Source organism: Gobio gobio (assembly GCF_949357685.1).
Source record: "Gobio gobio genome assembly, chromosome: 19".
Taxonomy (NCBI): Eukaryota; Metazoa; Chordata; class Actinopteri; order Cypriniformes; family Gobionidae; genus Gobio; species Gobio gobio.
This window is the reverse complement of record NC_137112.1, coordinates 42,811,635-42,828,727: the sequence shown is the minus strand read 5'-3', so window position 1 is coordinate 42,828,727 and position 17,093 is coordinate 42,811,635. Positions and strand designations below refer to the sequence as shown.

At 36.5% G+C, this 17,093-nt stretch overlaps 1 protein-coding gene across 5 annotated transcripts in view; it reads left to right on the top strand.

Annotated features, from left to right (window-relative positions):
* The first annotated feature begins 2,543 nt into the window (after positions 1-2,543).
* usp48 (ubiquitin specific peptidase 48) overlaps positions 2,544-17,093 on the top strand; it is a 17,033-nt gene continuing 2,483 nt past the window's right edge. The window contains exons 1-26 of one of the 5 annotated variants that reach the window (XM_079843858.1): positions 2,544-2,573; positions 3,359-3,493; positions 3,665-3,785; positions 3,928-4,069; positions 5,079-5,206; positions 5,290-5,414; positions 6,116-6,224; positions 6,318-6,451; positions 6,540-6,622; positions 6,825-7,004; positions 7,145-7,279; positions 7,524-7,673; positions 8,798-8,998; positions 9,077-9,191; positions 9,304-9,449; positions 9,538-9,618; positions 10,361-10,485; positions 10,619-10,741; positions 10,892-10,953; positions 11,079-11,189; positions 11,632-11,762; positions 11,845-11,951; positions 12,052-12,156; positions 13,919-14,035; positions 14,478-14,669; positions 14,752-14,877. In XM_079843858.1, the coding sequence (XP_079699984.1) occupies positions 3,360-3,493; positions 3,665-3,785; positions 3,928-4,069; positions 5,079-5,206; positions 5,290-5,414; positions 6,116-6,224; positions 6,318-6,451; positions 6,540-6,622; positions 6,825-7,004; positions 7,145-7,279; positions 7,524-7,673; positions 8,798-8,998; positions 9,077-9,191; positions 9,304-9,449; positions 9,538-9,618; positions 10,361-10,485; positions 10,619-10,741; positions 10,892-10,953; positions 11,079-11,189; positions 11,632-11,762; positions 11,845-11,951; positions 12,052-12,156; positions 13,919-14,035; positions 14,478-14,669; positions 14,752-14,877 (3,183 nt within the window). In that variant the 5' untranslated portion in view covers positions 2,544-2,573; position 3,359. Of the gene's footprint in view, positions 3,150-3,180; positions 3,494-3,664; positions 3,786-3,927; positions 4,070-5,078; positions 5,207-5,289; positions 5,415-6,115; positions 6,225-6,317; positions 6,452-6,539; positions 6,623-6,824; positions 7,005-7,144; positions 7,280-7,523; positions 7,674-8,797; positions 8,999-9,076; positions 9,192-9,303; positions 9,450-9,537; positions 9,619-10,360; positions 10,486-10,618; positions 10,742-10,891; positions 10,954-11,078; positions 11,190-11,631; positions 11,763-11,844; positions 11,952-12,051; positions 12,157-13,918; positions 14,036-14,477; positions 14,670-14,751; positions 14,878-17,093 lie in introns of those variants that run through there. The other 4 variants (XM_079843859.1, XM_079843857.1, XM_079843856.1 and 1 more) reach the window with 4 other exon arrangements.

Genomic DNA, 17,093 nt, shown 5'->3' with positions numbered 1-17,093 from the left:
CACACACACACACACACACACACACACACACACACACACACACACACACACACACACACACACACACACACACACACACACACACACACACACACACACACACACACACACACACACACACACACACAGGTTTGTCTGGTTTATCTTTGTGGGGACTCTCCCCAGACGTAATGGTTTCGTTTCTGCATTTGAATGCTTTCATTTTCAAAAAAACTCATTCTGTATGATTTATAAGCTTGTTTCCTCATGGGGACCTCAATTTAGGTCCCCACAGGGACACGGGTCACCATGAGTCTGTGTCCATTCAGGTTGATGTCCCCACTGGGATAGAAAAACATGAACACACACACAGAACATCCAGGCATTATTCCAGAATTTTGCATAAATACTCTATTTCTACACCACATTCATGACCTTCTTGTGACAGTCAAAAACCTCTACATGACATGTCCTCGTTTAAAGTTTTAAGGTGAAGTCAGTTAAAAGCTCTTAAACCTTTGGGGCCTTTAACAGAGTGGAACGGAGCTTCTTGTTAAAAGTTTCATTGGACTTTTATTTTCACACTGTGTGAACGTGTCTCATGATCTACCCTGGGAATCTATTCAGGAACAATTCCCACAAGACAAAGCAAAAACACACACACACACACATAACATGATTAAAGTGAGAGCATTTATGAATATGATCATTCGGCATATAGTATCACATATATAGATTATTATATATCATATACACAATTATACACATATAATTTTTTTTTTAAATTACCCCGTTCAAAAGTGTATGAACCCTATTCTTAATACTGTGTGTCGTTCCCTGGATGATCCACGGCTGCATATGATTTTGTGACTGTATGATTTTGAGATCCATCTTTTGGACAATTGAGGTACTCAAACACATTTTGATCATTTAGTACTGCCTTTCGGAAGCAACAGAACATACCTGCATGTTTCTTGGAAGACAAATTAAGTACAATTTACTTTGATATTCACATTCAAAACGTTTTCACCCCCAGGCTCTTAATGCACCGAGGTGCTTTCCTTCTGGAGCATCAGTGTATGTTTGAACCTTTTTTAATAGTTGTGTTTGAGTCCCTCAGTCGTCCTCAGTGTGAAAAGATGGATCTCAAAATACAGTCACTGCTGGAAAGGGTTCGAATATGCAAAATATGCTGGAAAACTGAAGAATTTTCGGGACCTGGATGATTTTTCTGAAGAAACATACAAGAGACAACCATCACAAAAAAACAAACAGCCGTGGATCATCCAAGTAATGACACACAGTATTAAGAATCAATGGTTCATAAACTTTTGAACAGGGTCATTTTAATAAATTCAGCTTTTTATTTTTTTTGTCTTGTGGACTATATGTAAACATGTTTCATGTAAAATATGTTACTCAGGACAGTACTAAATACAAAAAAAATAACATGCATTTTGTGAGCTCTCTTATTTTGTTAAAATTATTCACACACACACACACACACACACATACATTATATATATATATATATATATATATATATATATATATATATATATATATATATATATATATATATATATATATATATATATATATATATATATATATATATATATATATAGGCAAATGCTTTCCTTGGTTGGTTTTCCCTGAAGAGATATATGTTGTTGTTGTTGTGAAGCACATTGGTTATATTTTACCCTGTATGTATATATATATATATATATATATATATATATATATATATATATATATATATATATATATATATATATATATATATATATATATATATATACACATACATATGAATACATACAGTATATACAGTACCAGTCAAAAGTTTGGAAACATTAGCCTGCTATTTTTAATGTTTATGAAAGAAGTATCTTATGCTATATTTATTTGATCAAAAATACAGAAAAAAATGTATATTGTGAAATACTATTACAATTTAAAATAATGGTTTACTATTTTAATATACTTTAAAATATAATTTATGTGATGCAAAACTGAATTTTCAGCATCATCAGTCACATGATCCTTCAGAAATCATTCTAATATACTGACTTAATATCATTGTTGGATTAAATATTTTTTGGATTAATATTTTATAACCTGTAAAACATTTTCAGGATTTTTTGATGAGTAAAACGTTAAAAAAGAACAGTATTTATCAAAAATAGAAATCTTTTGCAACAATTTACACTAGTCTACCGTTCAAAAGTTTGGAGTTAGTAAGGATGAATGTTACAAATTGCATCAATTTAACTTTTCACAAAAATCATTATAGAGAGGAAATGCCCCCCAAAAAACTGTTTAGTATAGTGCAATATGTGGAGAACTTCAGCATTATGTTTAACGTTATGTATATTTATGGGCTTTTAAATATCATCTGGCTAAAAAATAAATGCATATTACGCAAAGCTTTATATATTTCGTTTTAATTTACAACAATTCAATGTGCTGTATGTTTCTGAGCAAAGAAAAGTTGAAGAAAACTTGCCATGTGCATTGTGCAACACCAAAACACCGAGCGAGCTGTGCGCGCCAGCGGATTTACGTCAGACGCCGCGATTACGTCACGCGTAAGTACGTACGTCTCATAGAAGTTTGAAACTGACGAAGGGACAAAAATATTTATATAAAAGCTGACGCAAAGGCGCTAAATACAAACGTACAATCAATAAAGTGTGATTTAAAATTCCTATATTTATGAAAGTATTTTCACAGTCAAGAATATCCTGCTAAATTTACGCCAGGTGCATTTATTTAATGAGAATAAGTCAAGAGCTAGTTGCTAGCATGCTAACTGCGCAGCTTTAGCAGCCTCGATGAAAACATTCAATATTATTGTGCTGGCTAAAGATTTATAAAACAACACAGTTGTGTCGAGCCCGTAAAACGCCGTATTTATTTTTGACGGTATGTTTTATTCTAAACTGTGAATTATGTTGATGGAATAGTCTAAAATGTGTGTGCTAATTTGGACTCAGTGGTGTTTCTTGAATATTGCTGTCTGTGCTTGCCACTTTTTTGCTTGTTAATGTAAATGAGCTGTCATTAGAGTGTTTTTTTGATGTATGGGGTTTAAAATCAAAAGTGTTGTGCATGCTGGACCAATGATGCCAGGCCTGTGCATCACAGATGTGTGTAACTGTCAAGTGAGTGTGTGTGATTTTTGGTGTTTGTGTTTCTTTTTTATGTATGTCTTTTTGGTTGTGTATTTTGTACACGATTTCTGTATAACTCTGTTAAAGTTTGTGTGTGATGTACTTTTTCCTGACTGCAGGCTGTCTGTTCAGCTGTACGTTGAGATTTTTTGTGTGTGCTGGATTTGTGTCATTTTAACCGTTTGTATTTATTTGTGCAGAATGGCTCCTCGGTTGCAGCTGGAAAAAGCTGCTTGGCGGTGGGCAGAGGTAGTCAAACCAGAGAACATCACACATGAACATATCGAATTAGCTTATAGGATCGCAGTGCCAGCGTGCAAAAGAGGGGCATGCAGGTAATGTGGTGATAATGATCTGTGTTTGCGGTTGTCTCTGTTTATTTATTTCAGAATGGCATTCACTTTAGGGACTGTTGTAACAGAGCAACTGTGAAAGCATGTTTTTATTTCTGCACGTTGTTGTAATCACATCACCGTCCCTCCTTGAACATTTTTCCTGTCCCACAGGAGGAACTGTAAAGGGAATCCTAACTGTCTAGTCGGTATTGGGGAACAATCATGGTTAGGAGAAATTGATGAAAACACCTTCCACAACATCGATGACCCAAATTCAGAAAGACGAGATAAGGTATGCCAAATTACATCTTATTTCAATTACTCAAAATGTTTTTTTAATGGCATTAGTTTTTGTTAGGGTTGTCAAATACCTTAGGGCAAGTTTATTAACACTAACATCATCAACATTTATGTGAATGCTTTCTCTGTTCCAGAACACATTTGTGGGCCTGACGAATCTGGGTGCCACATGTTACGTGAACACTTTCCTCCAGGTGTGGTTCCACAATCTGGAGCTCCGCAGAGCCTTATATCGATTTCAAAATTCCAGAGCTGAAGGACACAACACGGATTCAGGTGACCTTCAGGTTCTTTCTTTTAAAGCCTGGGTGATTTTATTGTCCAACAATTGCTTTACTTCTCATTAGGCAATTATGATGCCATTGTAGCATGCAAGTATTGTGCAATTATTGCAGTGGAAATTGCCATTTAGGTGTTAAGCATCAAGAGTGCAATGCTGAAAGCATGCCTTTTTAGCATTAAATATGTATTACAAGTATATTTGGGTAGTTGACAAAGAAGCAGGAAAAACGTTTAATTCTTTTTTGTAAAACACCACTTTTGAAGAAAAATGCATATTATGTAGCGTGAAGTCTGATGTTTGACAAAATATAAGGGGTCACTAACTTTGTCAATTAGTTCAATGTTTTTTTTAATTATTTTTTTACTGAAATGTGTCCAATGGTGTGACAGAAAGAATTAAGAATATAGTGGTGTCACACCAAAGGACAACAGAAATGAACACCTTTAGCGTGGTTCCAAAAAAAGTTAAATTTTTAACAATTCTGAGACAAAATCTTACCATGTGCACGTCATGGACTTCCCAGTAACATGTCCTTGAATGGGGTCCTTCAATTAATTAAACTTGTCAGTGGAATTGCCCGATTTAAAATCAGGATATGGTGTCACACCAGAGGACATATTTTTATGGATGAAAAAAACGATTGCCATTGATTAAAACAGACACTTGTAAAATTATGCCTGAGGTATTTATTAACATTTGTATGCTTTTCTTTTTCATTTATAAAAGTTGTAATCTATTGAACTGTGCTTGAGACAGTCACACCATAGGACAATTATGAGATTTTGCTAAAAAATTTTACAAATCTAAAGACAAAGCAGTTTTTATATCATCAGTTCCATGTAAGACAAAGAAATGTTTAACCATTTACTGCATTCTAAATTATGACAATACTAATAATTTTTATCTTGTGTGACAGTGAAAATACCATTTCACATCAACAACCCATTTATTAATTGAAATAGGCTTTTCATAATTTGTTCACGTTATTCTGCACACCAACAGATTATGAGCCACGGACGATATGCGAACATCTCCAGTATCTGTTTGCGTTGCTACAGAACAGCAACAGAAGGTATATCGACCCCTCAGGGCTGGTGAAGGCTCTTGGGCTGGACACAGGGCAACAGCAGGTGAGCAAGCATAAGATGGAGCATGTTGGAGTGTCCTGTCGATCATGTGAAATCTCAAAAGCTACTTTTATTTTGCTTTTTAGGATGCTCAGGAATTCTCTAAACTCTTCCTATCACTTCTTGAAGACACACTTTCAAAGCAGAAGGATCCAAATCTCCAAAATGTCATCCAAAAGCAGTTCTGTGGACAGTTCTCTTATGTTACCGTGTAAGTTATTCTAAACAAACGTTATTTTAGATTCAGACGTTTCTTGTCACATGATATATTTATAGTGTGTGTGTGTGTGTGTGTGTGTGTGTGTATATATATATATATATATATATATATATATATATATATATATATATATATATATATATATATATATATATATATATATATATATATATACCATAAACTAAAAATAAAGTAAACTGTGACATATTATACCCAAAAATACTTCATACAGTGGACTACCCTTAAAATAGATAAAAATTTGGGACCAAAATGATTCAGACACTTTGACCTGACCATGTTTTGCTTAACTGTTTTTTCTTTATTTGCTAATGCGACCTTTTACACCACCACAGACTGAACAAAATGAATCATTGCTTGGTAATTCTTTGACCGAAATTGATATTATCTAAGTGTGTACGGTACTTAAAATTAACAGCTGATTGTGGTTGATTGTAATCCATTACATACCTTTCTATCAAAGTTATCTGACATTATCAAGATGAGTTTGTTCTGACACAGTTTAACTCTGAGTTCTTGTCATATTTTATTACCATTTTCTAAACTATAGTGAATAAATTGTGATAATTATAGGTTAATATAGTCATTTTGAGAGTGATGTGTATAATGTAGTATGACGTACAATTATATTATAATATTGTAATAATTAAAGTTTGTTTTTTGTGTTATTTCAGATGCAACAAATGTGGACGTGAGTCTCCTCTACCGTCACGATTTTATGAGCTGGAGCTGAACATTCAAGGACATAAAAACCTCACAGAGTGCGTTACAGAGTTTTTGAAGGTGACTGCTCTCATTTCTTGTGCCTGACAGCCCTATATGTCTACGCAGATCAGATATTAAGGGTCTCAATGTGTTGTTCCTCACGCTGTTTAGGAGGAGAAGCTGGACGGGGATAATCGTTACTATTGCGAGAGCTGTCAGAGTAAACAGAACGCCACCCGTCGAATCAAGCTCCAGAGTCTTCCCCGCACACTCAACTTTCAGCTCATGCGATTTGTTTTTGATAGGTGAGTAATATGTCATTATCAGATCGGTTACCAGATGTTTTAAAGCTATTTTTAATCATTTGTTTCTAATCTTTCTCTGCGTCGACAGGCAAAGTGGTCATAAGAAGAAACTTAACACCTTCATTAGTTTTCCAGAAGTTCTTGAGATGGGGCCGTTTTTGGAAGGAAAAGGTATACTGTGCATTAATGTACATTTAATATATACACTACAGTTCAAAAGTTTGGGGTCTGTTTTTGAAGTCTCTTACATTCACCAAGGCTGTACTTATTTGATCAAAAAGACAGTAAAAGCGTAATATTGTGAAATAATATTACAAGTTAAAATAATGAACATAACTTGATATCTTTTTTCTCCCTCCACCTCTAAATTCAGAAGAGAAATGCACGTATGAGCTCAGCGCTGTGTTGATTCATCGTGGCGTGAGCGCATACTCTGGTCACTACATTGCTCATGTAAGAGATGCCCACACAAATGACTGGTACAAATTCAATGATGAGGAAATCGAGAAAATGGAGGGCAAGAAACTTCAGCTGGGCGTTGAGGAAGACATTGGTAACAACACATTTTGATTTTAGTTTGAATGATGTCTCATTTTTGTGGCTACTTGTTAGTAGAGTTGCTTTTACAGTCCTAAAAATGTGAAAGTATAAAAAAATAGAAATGTAGTTTAATTCTTATCCTTTACATTCCAGCCGAGACGGGCAAGTCTCAAACCCGAAAGCCAAAATGTAGCAAAGGCTATCACTGTTCGAGGAACGCATACATGTTGGTGTACAAACAGCAGACAGAAGAGATTGACCAAACAGAAACTAACATTGAAGTACCAGGTAATATTAACTCTGAATAAAACTGTATGACCATTATGGATTAAACATTCACATTTGAGAGTTTTTTTGTTGTTGTGCCAACATAATTTTCCACAACTCATTGTCATTAGGAGGAAAGTAAATGCTTTTTCCCCCTAATTATTACGTAATTTTTTTTGCAAGTGTTCTCTATTTGCTACATTATTAACGTAGTGATCAAGCCTCTCGTGATATCTATTTAAGACAAATATGTTTGGTTTGTCAGCTTTTCTCCAGAAGCTAGTTGACCAGGACAACAAGAAATTTGAGGAGTGGTGCAATGAGATGGCAGACATGCGAAAGCAGAGCGTTGACAAAGGCAAAGCCAAACATGAGGAGGTGAAGGAGCTCTACGAATTGTTACCCGCGGAAGACGGTCCGTAAAAATGCCCCGTGCATCAGTTTCTCTGACAAATATAAATTGTTAAATCTCCCTTTTTTAAATCTTCAACATTTTGGTGTTAAATTTACACTACCGTTCAAAAGTTTGGGGTCGGTCAGATTTTTTAAAATGGTTTTGAAAGATTTGTTTCTTATACTCATCAAGGCTTTATTTATTTGAAGGCTCAATTTAAAGGAACTGTTTTCTGTTTGAATATGAATTTTAAAATGTAATTTCTTCCTTTGTCAAATACTTTTCAAGAATTTTCAGCATCATTACTCCAGTCTTCAGTGATCCTTCAGAAATCATTCTAATATGCTGGTGATATTTAGTGCTCAAGAAACATTTTATATTATTATCAATGATGAAAACAGTTTGTGCTACTTAAAGGGTTAGTTCACCCAAAAATGAAAATTCTGTCATTAATTCCTCACCCTCATGTCGTTCCAAACCCGTAAGACCTTCGTTCATCTTCCGAACACAAATTAAGATATTTTTGATGAAATCCAAGAGCTTTCTGACCCCTCCATAGACAGCTGTTTAATTACCAATGACTCCAATGGTTCAACCTTAATGTTATGAAGCTATGAGAATCCAACGTTGTTTTTTGTTTTTTTGTGCACAAAAAGTATTCTTGTCTCTTCATAACATTAAGGTTGAAACACTGGAGTCACATGGACTATTTTAACGATGTTTTACTACCTTGAAAGTTGCAAAGACGTTGCTGCTTTTTTAATGACGTTTTCATTAAACTATCTTAATTTGTATTCCGAAGATGAATGAAGGTCTTATGGGTTTGGACGACATGAGGGTGAGTAATTAATGACAGTTTAATTAATTTTTTCTGGGTTAACTAACCCTTTAATATGTTTGTGGAAGAACATTTTTCAGGATTCTTTTTATTTTTCAGAATTGATTTGAAATAGAAATCTTTAGTAACAATGTAAAAGTCTTGACTGTCACTTTTAATCAGTTCAATGCATCCTTGCTAAATAAAGGTTAAAGTGAAAAAAAATCATATAAACCCCAAACTTTTGAACAGTAAGGCTTTTGTATTTGTATGAAAGCATCTGTTTTTCAATAAGGAATCAATGTTTGGGCTCCTTTTGTGTTTTTAGGCCAGTCATATGAGTTTGTGCCTCTGGAGTGGCTTAAGAAATGGCTTGATGATTCCACGGCCATCAAGGAAATCGACAACAGCCAATTCCTTTGCTCCCATGGCAAACTGCACCCAGACAAGATTGGCGAGGCCAAAAGAATATCCTTGAAGGCTGCCAATCTCCTTTTCGGCCGCTACGGAGGAGGACCCAGACTAGACCGTAAGGGTTTATTTTGTAAACTCCTTAATCATTCATTACTGTTTCGTACAATGTATTCATTCATCCTGGATTGTTTAGGGTCATACCTCTGCAGAGACTGTGTCACTCAGCGATGTCGGGTGATCAGATTGAAAAACCAGCTAAATGAAGATTACAAAGAAGTCACAAACCTTGCCAAAGCCTCTTTGAAAAGGTACGGAGTAGTGAATCAGCTGCTTCTTTTACCTGGATCTCCATGATGCTGCTACTGTAGTTCATTAGATGTGTGATGAAGCTGATCTGGTGTTTATATTGGGTGTATTAAGTGATGAATCAGGGTTCTGGATCGGTAAGGCTTCTCTAAGGAGCTGGAGACAATTGGCATTAGACCAGCTAGAGGAGGATGAGGAGGAAACCAAACACAACAACAGCAAAATTAACGGCGAGAAAAGCAGCAGCCCAGGAGCTAAAGGTACCGAAGCTTACAGATGGTCTTTCTATCTTTTGCTTTAAGTCATTAAGGGATTTAGTTGTTTATTATCTGTTTGTCTCTTTGTTAGCTGATGGAGTTACAGGAGAAAATGACGACAGGGACGGTGAAGAGATGAAGAACTTTAATGAAGACATTCTTTGTTATCATGGTTTGTTTTTTCGGGATAAAACTGAAAACTAAATTAAACATTTTAAATATTTAAAGGAACACGCCAAGTTTTTGGTACTTAGCTTATTCACTGTATCCCCCAGAGTTAGAGAAGTCTATACATACCATTCTCATCTCCGTGTGTGCCATAACTCTGACGCACCCACCGCTAGCCTAGCTTAGCACAAAGACTGGAGGTAAATGGCTCCAGCTAGCCTACTGCTTAATAAGTGACAAAATAACAGCAAAATGTTCCTGTTTACATGTTATGTGTATAGTTACATCGTGTACTAAGACCGACGGAAAATGAAAAGCTTAGTACACGATGTAACTATACACATCACAACATGTAAATAGGAAAATGTTGCCGTTATTTTGTCACTTATTGAGCAGGAGGCTAGCTGGAGCCGTCTACCTCCAGTCTTTGTGCTAAACTAGGCTAGCGGTGGGTGCGTCAGACAGAGTTATGGCACGCACGGAGATGAGGATGGTATGTATGGACTTATCTAACTCTGGGGGATACGGTGAATAAGCTAAACTTCCAAAAAGTTGGCGTGTTCCTTAATGGTGCATCTAACTGGTTAAATTATAGCAAATGAGATGCACAAAATTGTTGTCATTTTACATTAATTAAACATTTTAAATTAATATTTACTCCATTATTTAAACATTTGAAATGGTATTATTCATAAGCAAAGTTTTGCAATGATACTCAATAATTTTGCGGTTTCTTTCTCCCGCAGGTGGTCTGAGTATACTAGAGAATGACAGGCGGCTGGTTTCTGCAGAGGTGTGGAATAAACTGCGGATGTATTTCCCCAAAGCACCAGAGTTCACGCAACAACACGAGCCCTGTCAGCAGTGCATGGTAACACATTGATCAATTAGCAGAGCTGTCATGATTAAAAGGTGTAGTGAACACTCAAAACCTTGTGATCTGCCTACTATTTAGGGGGTGGGGGGGAGTCTTAGAAGGTTTTAAGATATACAGTTTCTTTCAGAGGCTGGAAAGGGAAGGGAAAGAGAACGAGGCTTTGAACCGAATGATGGCAAATGAACAGAAGACCTCCCTGATCAACCTCTTCCAGGAGAAAAATCGCCCCACGTTACAAAAATGGCCACAGGTAATGTTATTTTCCCCAAATAAGGGATTCCGTTTCAGTTTTTCACCTGATGTTTTGAATCATTCAAATGTCTTCTAGTAGAGAGGGTGAAAACATCTGTATTTCATTCTTAGTTTCTGCTCACTGACTTTGGTTTGAATTGTGTTTTAGGACACAGATGTTCTGTACATTGTACCTCTTTACTTTGTAGAAGAATGGAGGAAATTCATTAGGTAATGGAAAAAAAATTTTTTTTTAAAGACTTTCTGGAATCAACAATTTTGCTGTTTAAATATGGACCAATTAAAATGTGTTTAAATGATTGTAATGTCCCTTGTTATACCTGATCACACCACAGGAGGCCAGCAAAGAGTAACCCAGTGTCCAGTGTGGCAAACAGTATCCTGCTCTGCCCTCATGGAGGCTTCATGTTCACATATGACTCCATGCTGCAAGGAGACGCCCAACAGTGAGTTGCTCAGTCCTGACCTCTCACATGTCCTGGAGTGAAAATAATATTCAGCTTTTAATTACTGATATCAGATGTCATTAAACTTTTTCTTTTGCATTATTTTCAACTTGTATACAATACAAAATTTAAAATATATATTTTACATACAACAAATATGAAATATATATTTTTATGTGTATATATTTAAACACTACTGTGTTCACAAGTCAATTGTAATAATATTTCACAATATTACTGTTTTTACTGTATTTTTTTTTAGCAAATAAATGCAGCCTTGGTGAGCATACTGATCCCAAACTTTTGAACAATATACTTTTTGCTTATACATGTAGATTTTTTTTTTTTTTAATTAAAAATGGACACGTCCATGGTCACGTTATTCATCAACTACCCATATCAAGAGGAACTCTGAGTTAAGTCTGAGTGTTTGTGTGCACAGTATAGCTCTTCTCTGGCCTGCTGAATGGGAGGTGATCAGCAAAATGTTTCTGGTGGACCAGGCCATCTCCATATATCGGATTTATGACAAAACGCAAGACAATGGCAATGTGCAATACCAGACTCATCCAGGTGAGATAAACGCTCAGTAGTTTCTTCGAGGTTCCTCAAACAGACGTTGTAATTCATGTGAGAGTGTGTTTTGTGCTCTCAGATTTGTGTCGAGAATGCAGAGAGGGCTTCATATTCCAGCAGCAGAGGGACATGAGAGAGTATGCGCAGGCCACTGTGTATGTTCGCAAAGTCATTGACAAGAAAATGGTGAGTTTTTGCATGATCGCGTGTCCTCAATTTAACCCTTAACATTGCAGTTGTACTTACAGGAATAACTCATGCATGCCCTTTGCTTTCTCTGTTCTAGATGATTAAGGAATCTGCCCCTGAGTTCAGTGTGAGTGGGTCAGATGTCGAGGATGAACGAGAAGAGCCAAAGATAGATGGAGAGAAAGATCCAGACTTCAGTCAGGTACTTTGATCTATCTGTCTGTTTGTCTGTCTATCCATCTGATAAATCTGACTATCCATCTATTTGTCTGTCTATCCAAATACCCATCTGTCCGTCTGTTTGACTATCATCTATCTACCGAATATCTAAATAACTGTCTGTCTGTCAATTCATCTGACACTCTATCCATTTACTTGTCTATCCCACTTTCTATTCAACTATTTGACTATCCCTGTCTATACATACTGTATCTTCAGCTATGTCGATCCACCTGACTAACTATCTGACCATCTACCCATCTATCTGCCTATCCATATGTCCGTCTGCCTGTCTGTCTGACTCTCCATCTGTCTGTCTGACTGTATATCCAACTATCTGCCTGTCTGTTCATCTGACTGTATATCCAACTATCTGACTATCCACCTGTCTTCCATCTGACATGTGTCTGTCCGTCTGACTGTATATCTAACCAGTAGGGGTGTGCGATATATATCGTCTGCAATTTAATATCGTAATTATTGTTTTAACGATGTGCAATCTGACATTATCGAGTATATCCCTCACACACACCCAGAGAGCGCACGTATACACTACGTGATGTAGTCTGGTAGATTAGACTAGTGCAGGTGCGCATTTACAGTGCACACTTTCACTGTGTGTTTAATGTATATTTATATAATTTAATATAGTTAATAAATATCACACAAATATCACATGGCTGTTTTTTCTCCAGGCATTAGCATAACAAATGTGATATTGATTTTATACAAGTTTACTAAACAAGAAGTTAATAAGTGACTTACATTTTAGACATCATATTGCCTGTTTTGCCTCCGTTTCACCAACGAAAATAGTTCAAAACAACACAGAACTTTAATTGGGTCTCTGAGCAACACACTTACTGAATGAATCTGCTTTCTGAACGAATCAGTTGAATCAATGATTCAATGACCTATGATAGATTAAGACAGTCAAATGCTTCGTTCCTGAATAAATCAGCCGTTTGAATGAATCTCAATGACTCACTCATTAACAGTGACTTGCTGGTGATTTTAATTTAACATTTAAAGTATCTTCATGTTTTAAATCATTTCAAATGTCAATATTCAATGTTTTATGTTTAAAGAAATAAAAAAACATTATTTATTAATTTGTCATCCCTGAGCTGCATTAAACAGTGTAAATGCTTGTTTCCTCTCCTTTGCAAAGATGAATTTTGTTGATACTTATTTAATTTGATTGGTAACAGCCCTATTGTGTCTTCTTATTGTAATTAAATTTGATTACATTTATGATTTTGACAAAGATGCATGTAAATATTTAAGTTTAAAAAATAAATGTATAAAAGGTAAAAACGCTCATAAAAAGCTAAAAATTGAAAAATCAATTAAAACGTATTGGACAAAATCATTTGTCACTGCTGTGAACTGACCTCCACACAGAATATGAAGATTATCAAAAAGTTTAGGAGTCAGCCGTCCATGACAGTCATAAACCTGCCAAGGTAACGGCACAATAACAAACTCAGCTAAATATTGTCTAATTATTGTTATCGAGAAATAATTTTTTGTCAATATATCGCACACCCCTACCAACTAGTCAATAGGCGATAGTATGTTGTCTGTGGTACCGGTGTTCAGCCACAACACCGGTTACATCCCTTTCCCACCGTGGCACCGCCCCCACCGTCATTTTGATTTTTTTTTTTTACTGTAATAAAAATGATTTCATTCAGAGAACAGACACTACAATTAAAAACGGAACGTGTCTGCTTAATATACAGCGTGAGCCGAACAAGAGTCGCAGCACAGACCAGCAGCAGGAGACCGATTTCATTCATCATGAATGTGAGGAGCTGACTGAGAAGATGACGGCGGAAGATTTGCTTTCAAAGCGAAATGTAAAAGGGACTATTTAAGGGAGCTTGTCATTGTACTGTTCTTTTGTTGTGTTTTTCATTAAGAATAATATTGAACACACCATTAAAGCAATTCACCCCCAAATCTAAAGTGAAAGTAAAATGCGCACGGCCACACAGGCATTCATAGCGGTGCGCGTCCACTGGCGCGGAGCGAGCAAAGTGAGCGTCAGTTCATTCCTGGCTCAACTTCCATAGGAATTAATTGAAAACCCTGCGCTGCTCCGCACCTTTATGAATTCCTGTGCGGCCGTGCACATTTTACTTTCACTTTAGAACTAGCAATTTAAAAGCCCCCACCGGTGAAACCGGTATTTCCTCACTGTCACATCCCTACTATCCAAATATCTGTCTGTCCATATGTCTGTCTGACTGGCCATTTGTCTACCTGATTATATATTTATCTATCTATCTATGGCTCAAGCTCCCTTCTTTACATCAGTCTGAGGGCGGAGCCAAACGACAGAAGCTGAACGATACCACTTCTCTCTCTACGCCCGCTGTTGCCTCTGCCTCCAAGTCGGGCATCAGGAGGAGCACAAGGCACAGGAAACTCCGTGGGGAGAAAGCCCTCATCGTCTCTGCCAACCAGACGCTCAAAGAGCTAAAGATCCAGGTCTGTTTGTACAGCGCAAATTAAGCATTAAGATTTTATGTGATGCCGCATGTTGTCTTATTTGAAAAAACTGCATCCACAGATCATGCATGCATTCTCTGTGGCTCCATTCGACCAAAACCTTTCCATAGACGGACGCTGTTTAACAGATGACTCCGCCACACTAGGAAGTCTTGGAGTCATCCCAGAGAGTGTAATTTGCCTTAAGGTACAAGTCTCAACTGTTTTGATGTGAACAATTACATTGGCTGTGTTTTAAGGGGCTGCCCATCTAGACAACCTTTTTGGGCATAATACACTAGCGTTCAAAGGACTGAGGTCGGTAAGAATTTAAAGTAGCTTTTGTCTATTGCAGGGATTTTCAAACTTTATGATGCCAAGGACCCCTAAATATGATGAACCTTTATGAGAGACCTCTTCCTAAAATCCATCTATTTTTATGCATTAAAAAACATTTAAACTAGATAAATAGTAGGGGTGTAATGGCACTCAAAACTGATGGTTCGGTACGTACCTCGGTTTTGAAGTCAAGGTTCGGTACTGCAGTTGTACAAAATTGCTTTTTATTTATTTTTATTCAACAGGGGTTTACTGAAGAAATTGTGTCTGTCCTTAAATGAATTAAATTGTAACTAAAAGTATTTTAAAGATAATGCTGTAAACTAGATAGGGAGCTCATACTTGCACATTACTATTAAAGGTTAACAACAGAGCCCAAACTATTAGCCTAAATTCAGTTGCTATTTATTTTTTAGATATAATAATCAACACTCATAAGCTTTACATAAGGCAGTTTTTGCATTAACTTCTAAATCTAATTATAAAATAGTTTTTTCTCCAATTCGTTGTTGAAATATAATCATTTTTACACAGTGTTCGTCATTTTCATGACAGATTTATTTAAACATACATTAAATAAACAAGACATCACTAACAGGCTAAGTAGAATATCATGAATATATAGGCTAATATAGTGCATATATTTAGCGAAAAAGTTTTAATTTCTCTAGTGAACCAACAGCTGTGGACACTGCAGCCTGCCTGAGGTAAATGTGATGCTATGTGACATTGTTTACAAGCTGTTTTATTGTCTTTCCGCGGTTGAAACACAGATTGAGCGATTACACAACATATGATACGTGACAGTAAGTTGTAATGTATCCTCAACATGCCTTAAGAGATATTAATTTATGTTTATTCTTTAGGAAGAGATGATCGCGTTCACTCGCGCACCGCGCTGACACTTGAAGTTGAACTGATGCGTCTATACAGCGCCTATACAGTCACATTAAAGAGCGTCAAAACAGCATTTATCATTTGAATTTCTTGATAAAATGGACTGAATACTTAACATGTTTGTGTGGGAACTCGGATTGAAGTGTTCCGCGCTTAACACAAGCCGACTGTTAACTGTTAATTCGGTACCGTTCGGTACACGCGTGCACCAAACCGAAGCCCTGTACCGAAACAGTTCGATATGAATACGTGACGTGTACCGTTACACCCCCAATGAATAGTAAGTGTGACATTATAAATATAACATATTGTTTCCCAACTTAAATTGGCTATACTTAAAGGGTTAGTTCACCCAAAAATGAAAATTCTGTCATTAATGACTTACCCTCATGTCGTTGGACACCCGTCAGACCTCCGTTCATCTTCAGAACACAAATGAAGATATTTTAGTTGAAATCTGATGGCTCTGAAACGCCTCCATTGGCACAATGCATGGTTCACTCTCAAGACCCTTAAAAGGTACTAAAGACGTCGTTACAAAGTCCATCTCACTACAGTGGTTCTACAATAACTTTATGAATCGGTGACAATAGTTTTTGTGCGCAAAAAACCCTAAATAACGACTTGTATAGTGATGACGATTTCAAAACACGGCCTCATGAAGCTTCGAAGCGTAATGAATCAGTGAGTCGAATCATGATTCGGATCACGTGTCAAACCGCCAAACTGCTGAAATTTGGCGATCCAAACCGCTGAATCGACTCGCTGATTCAAAATGCTTCGAAGCTTCATGATGGCGTGTTTTGAAATCGTCGTTTAGGGTTTTTTTGCGCACAAAAACTATTCTCGTCACTCCATAAAGTTATTGTAGAACCACTGTAGTGAGATGGACTTTGTAACGACGTCTTAAGTACCTTTTAAGGGTCTTGAGAGTGAACCGTGCCATTGTGCCGATGGAGGCCTTTCAGAGCCATCAGATTTCAACTAAAATATCTTCATTTGTGTTCCGAAGATGAACGGAGGTCTTACGGGTGTCGAACGACATGAGGGTAAGTAATTAATGACAGAATTTTCATTTTTGGGTGAACTAACCCTTTAATGTTGGATGTATAAACCTGAAGAACATTTTCAATTAAAAATATATTTTTTTTATAAGCAACTTTCACAATAAATGTATGTAAGCAGCAT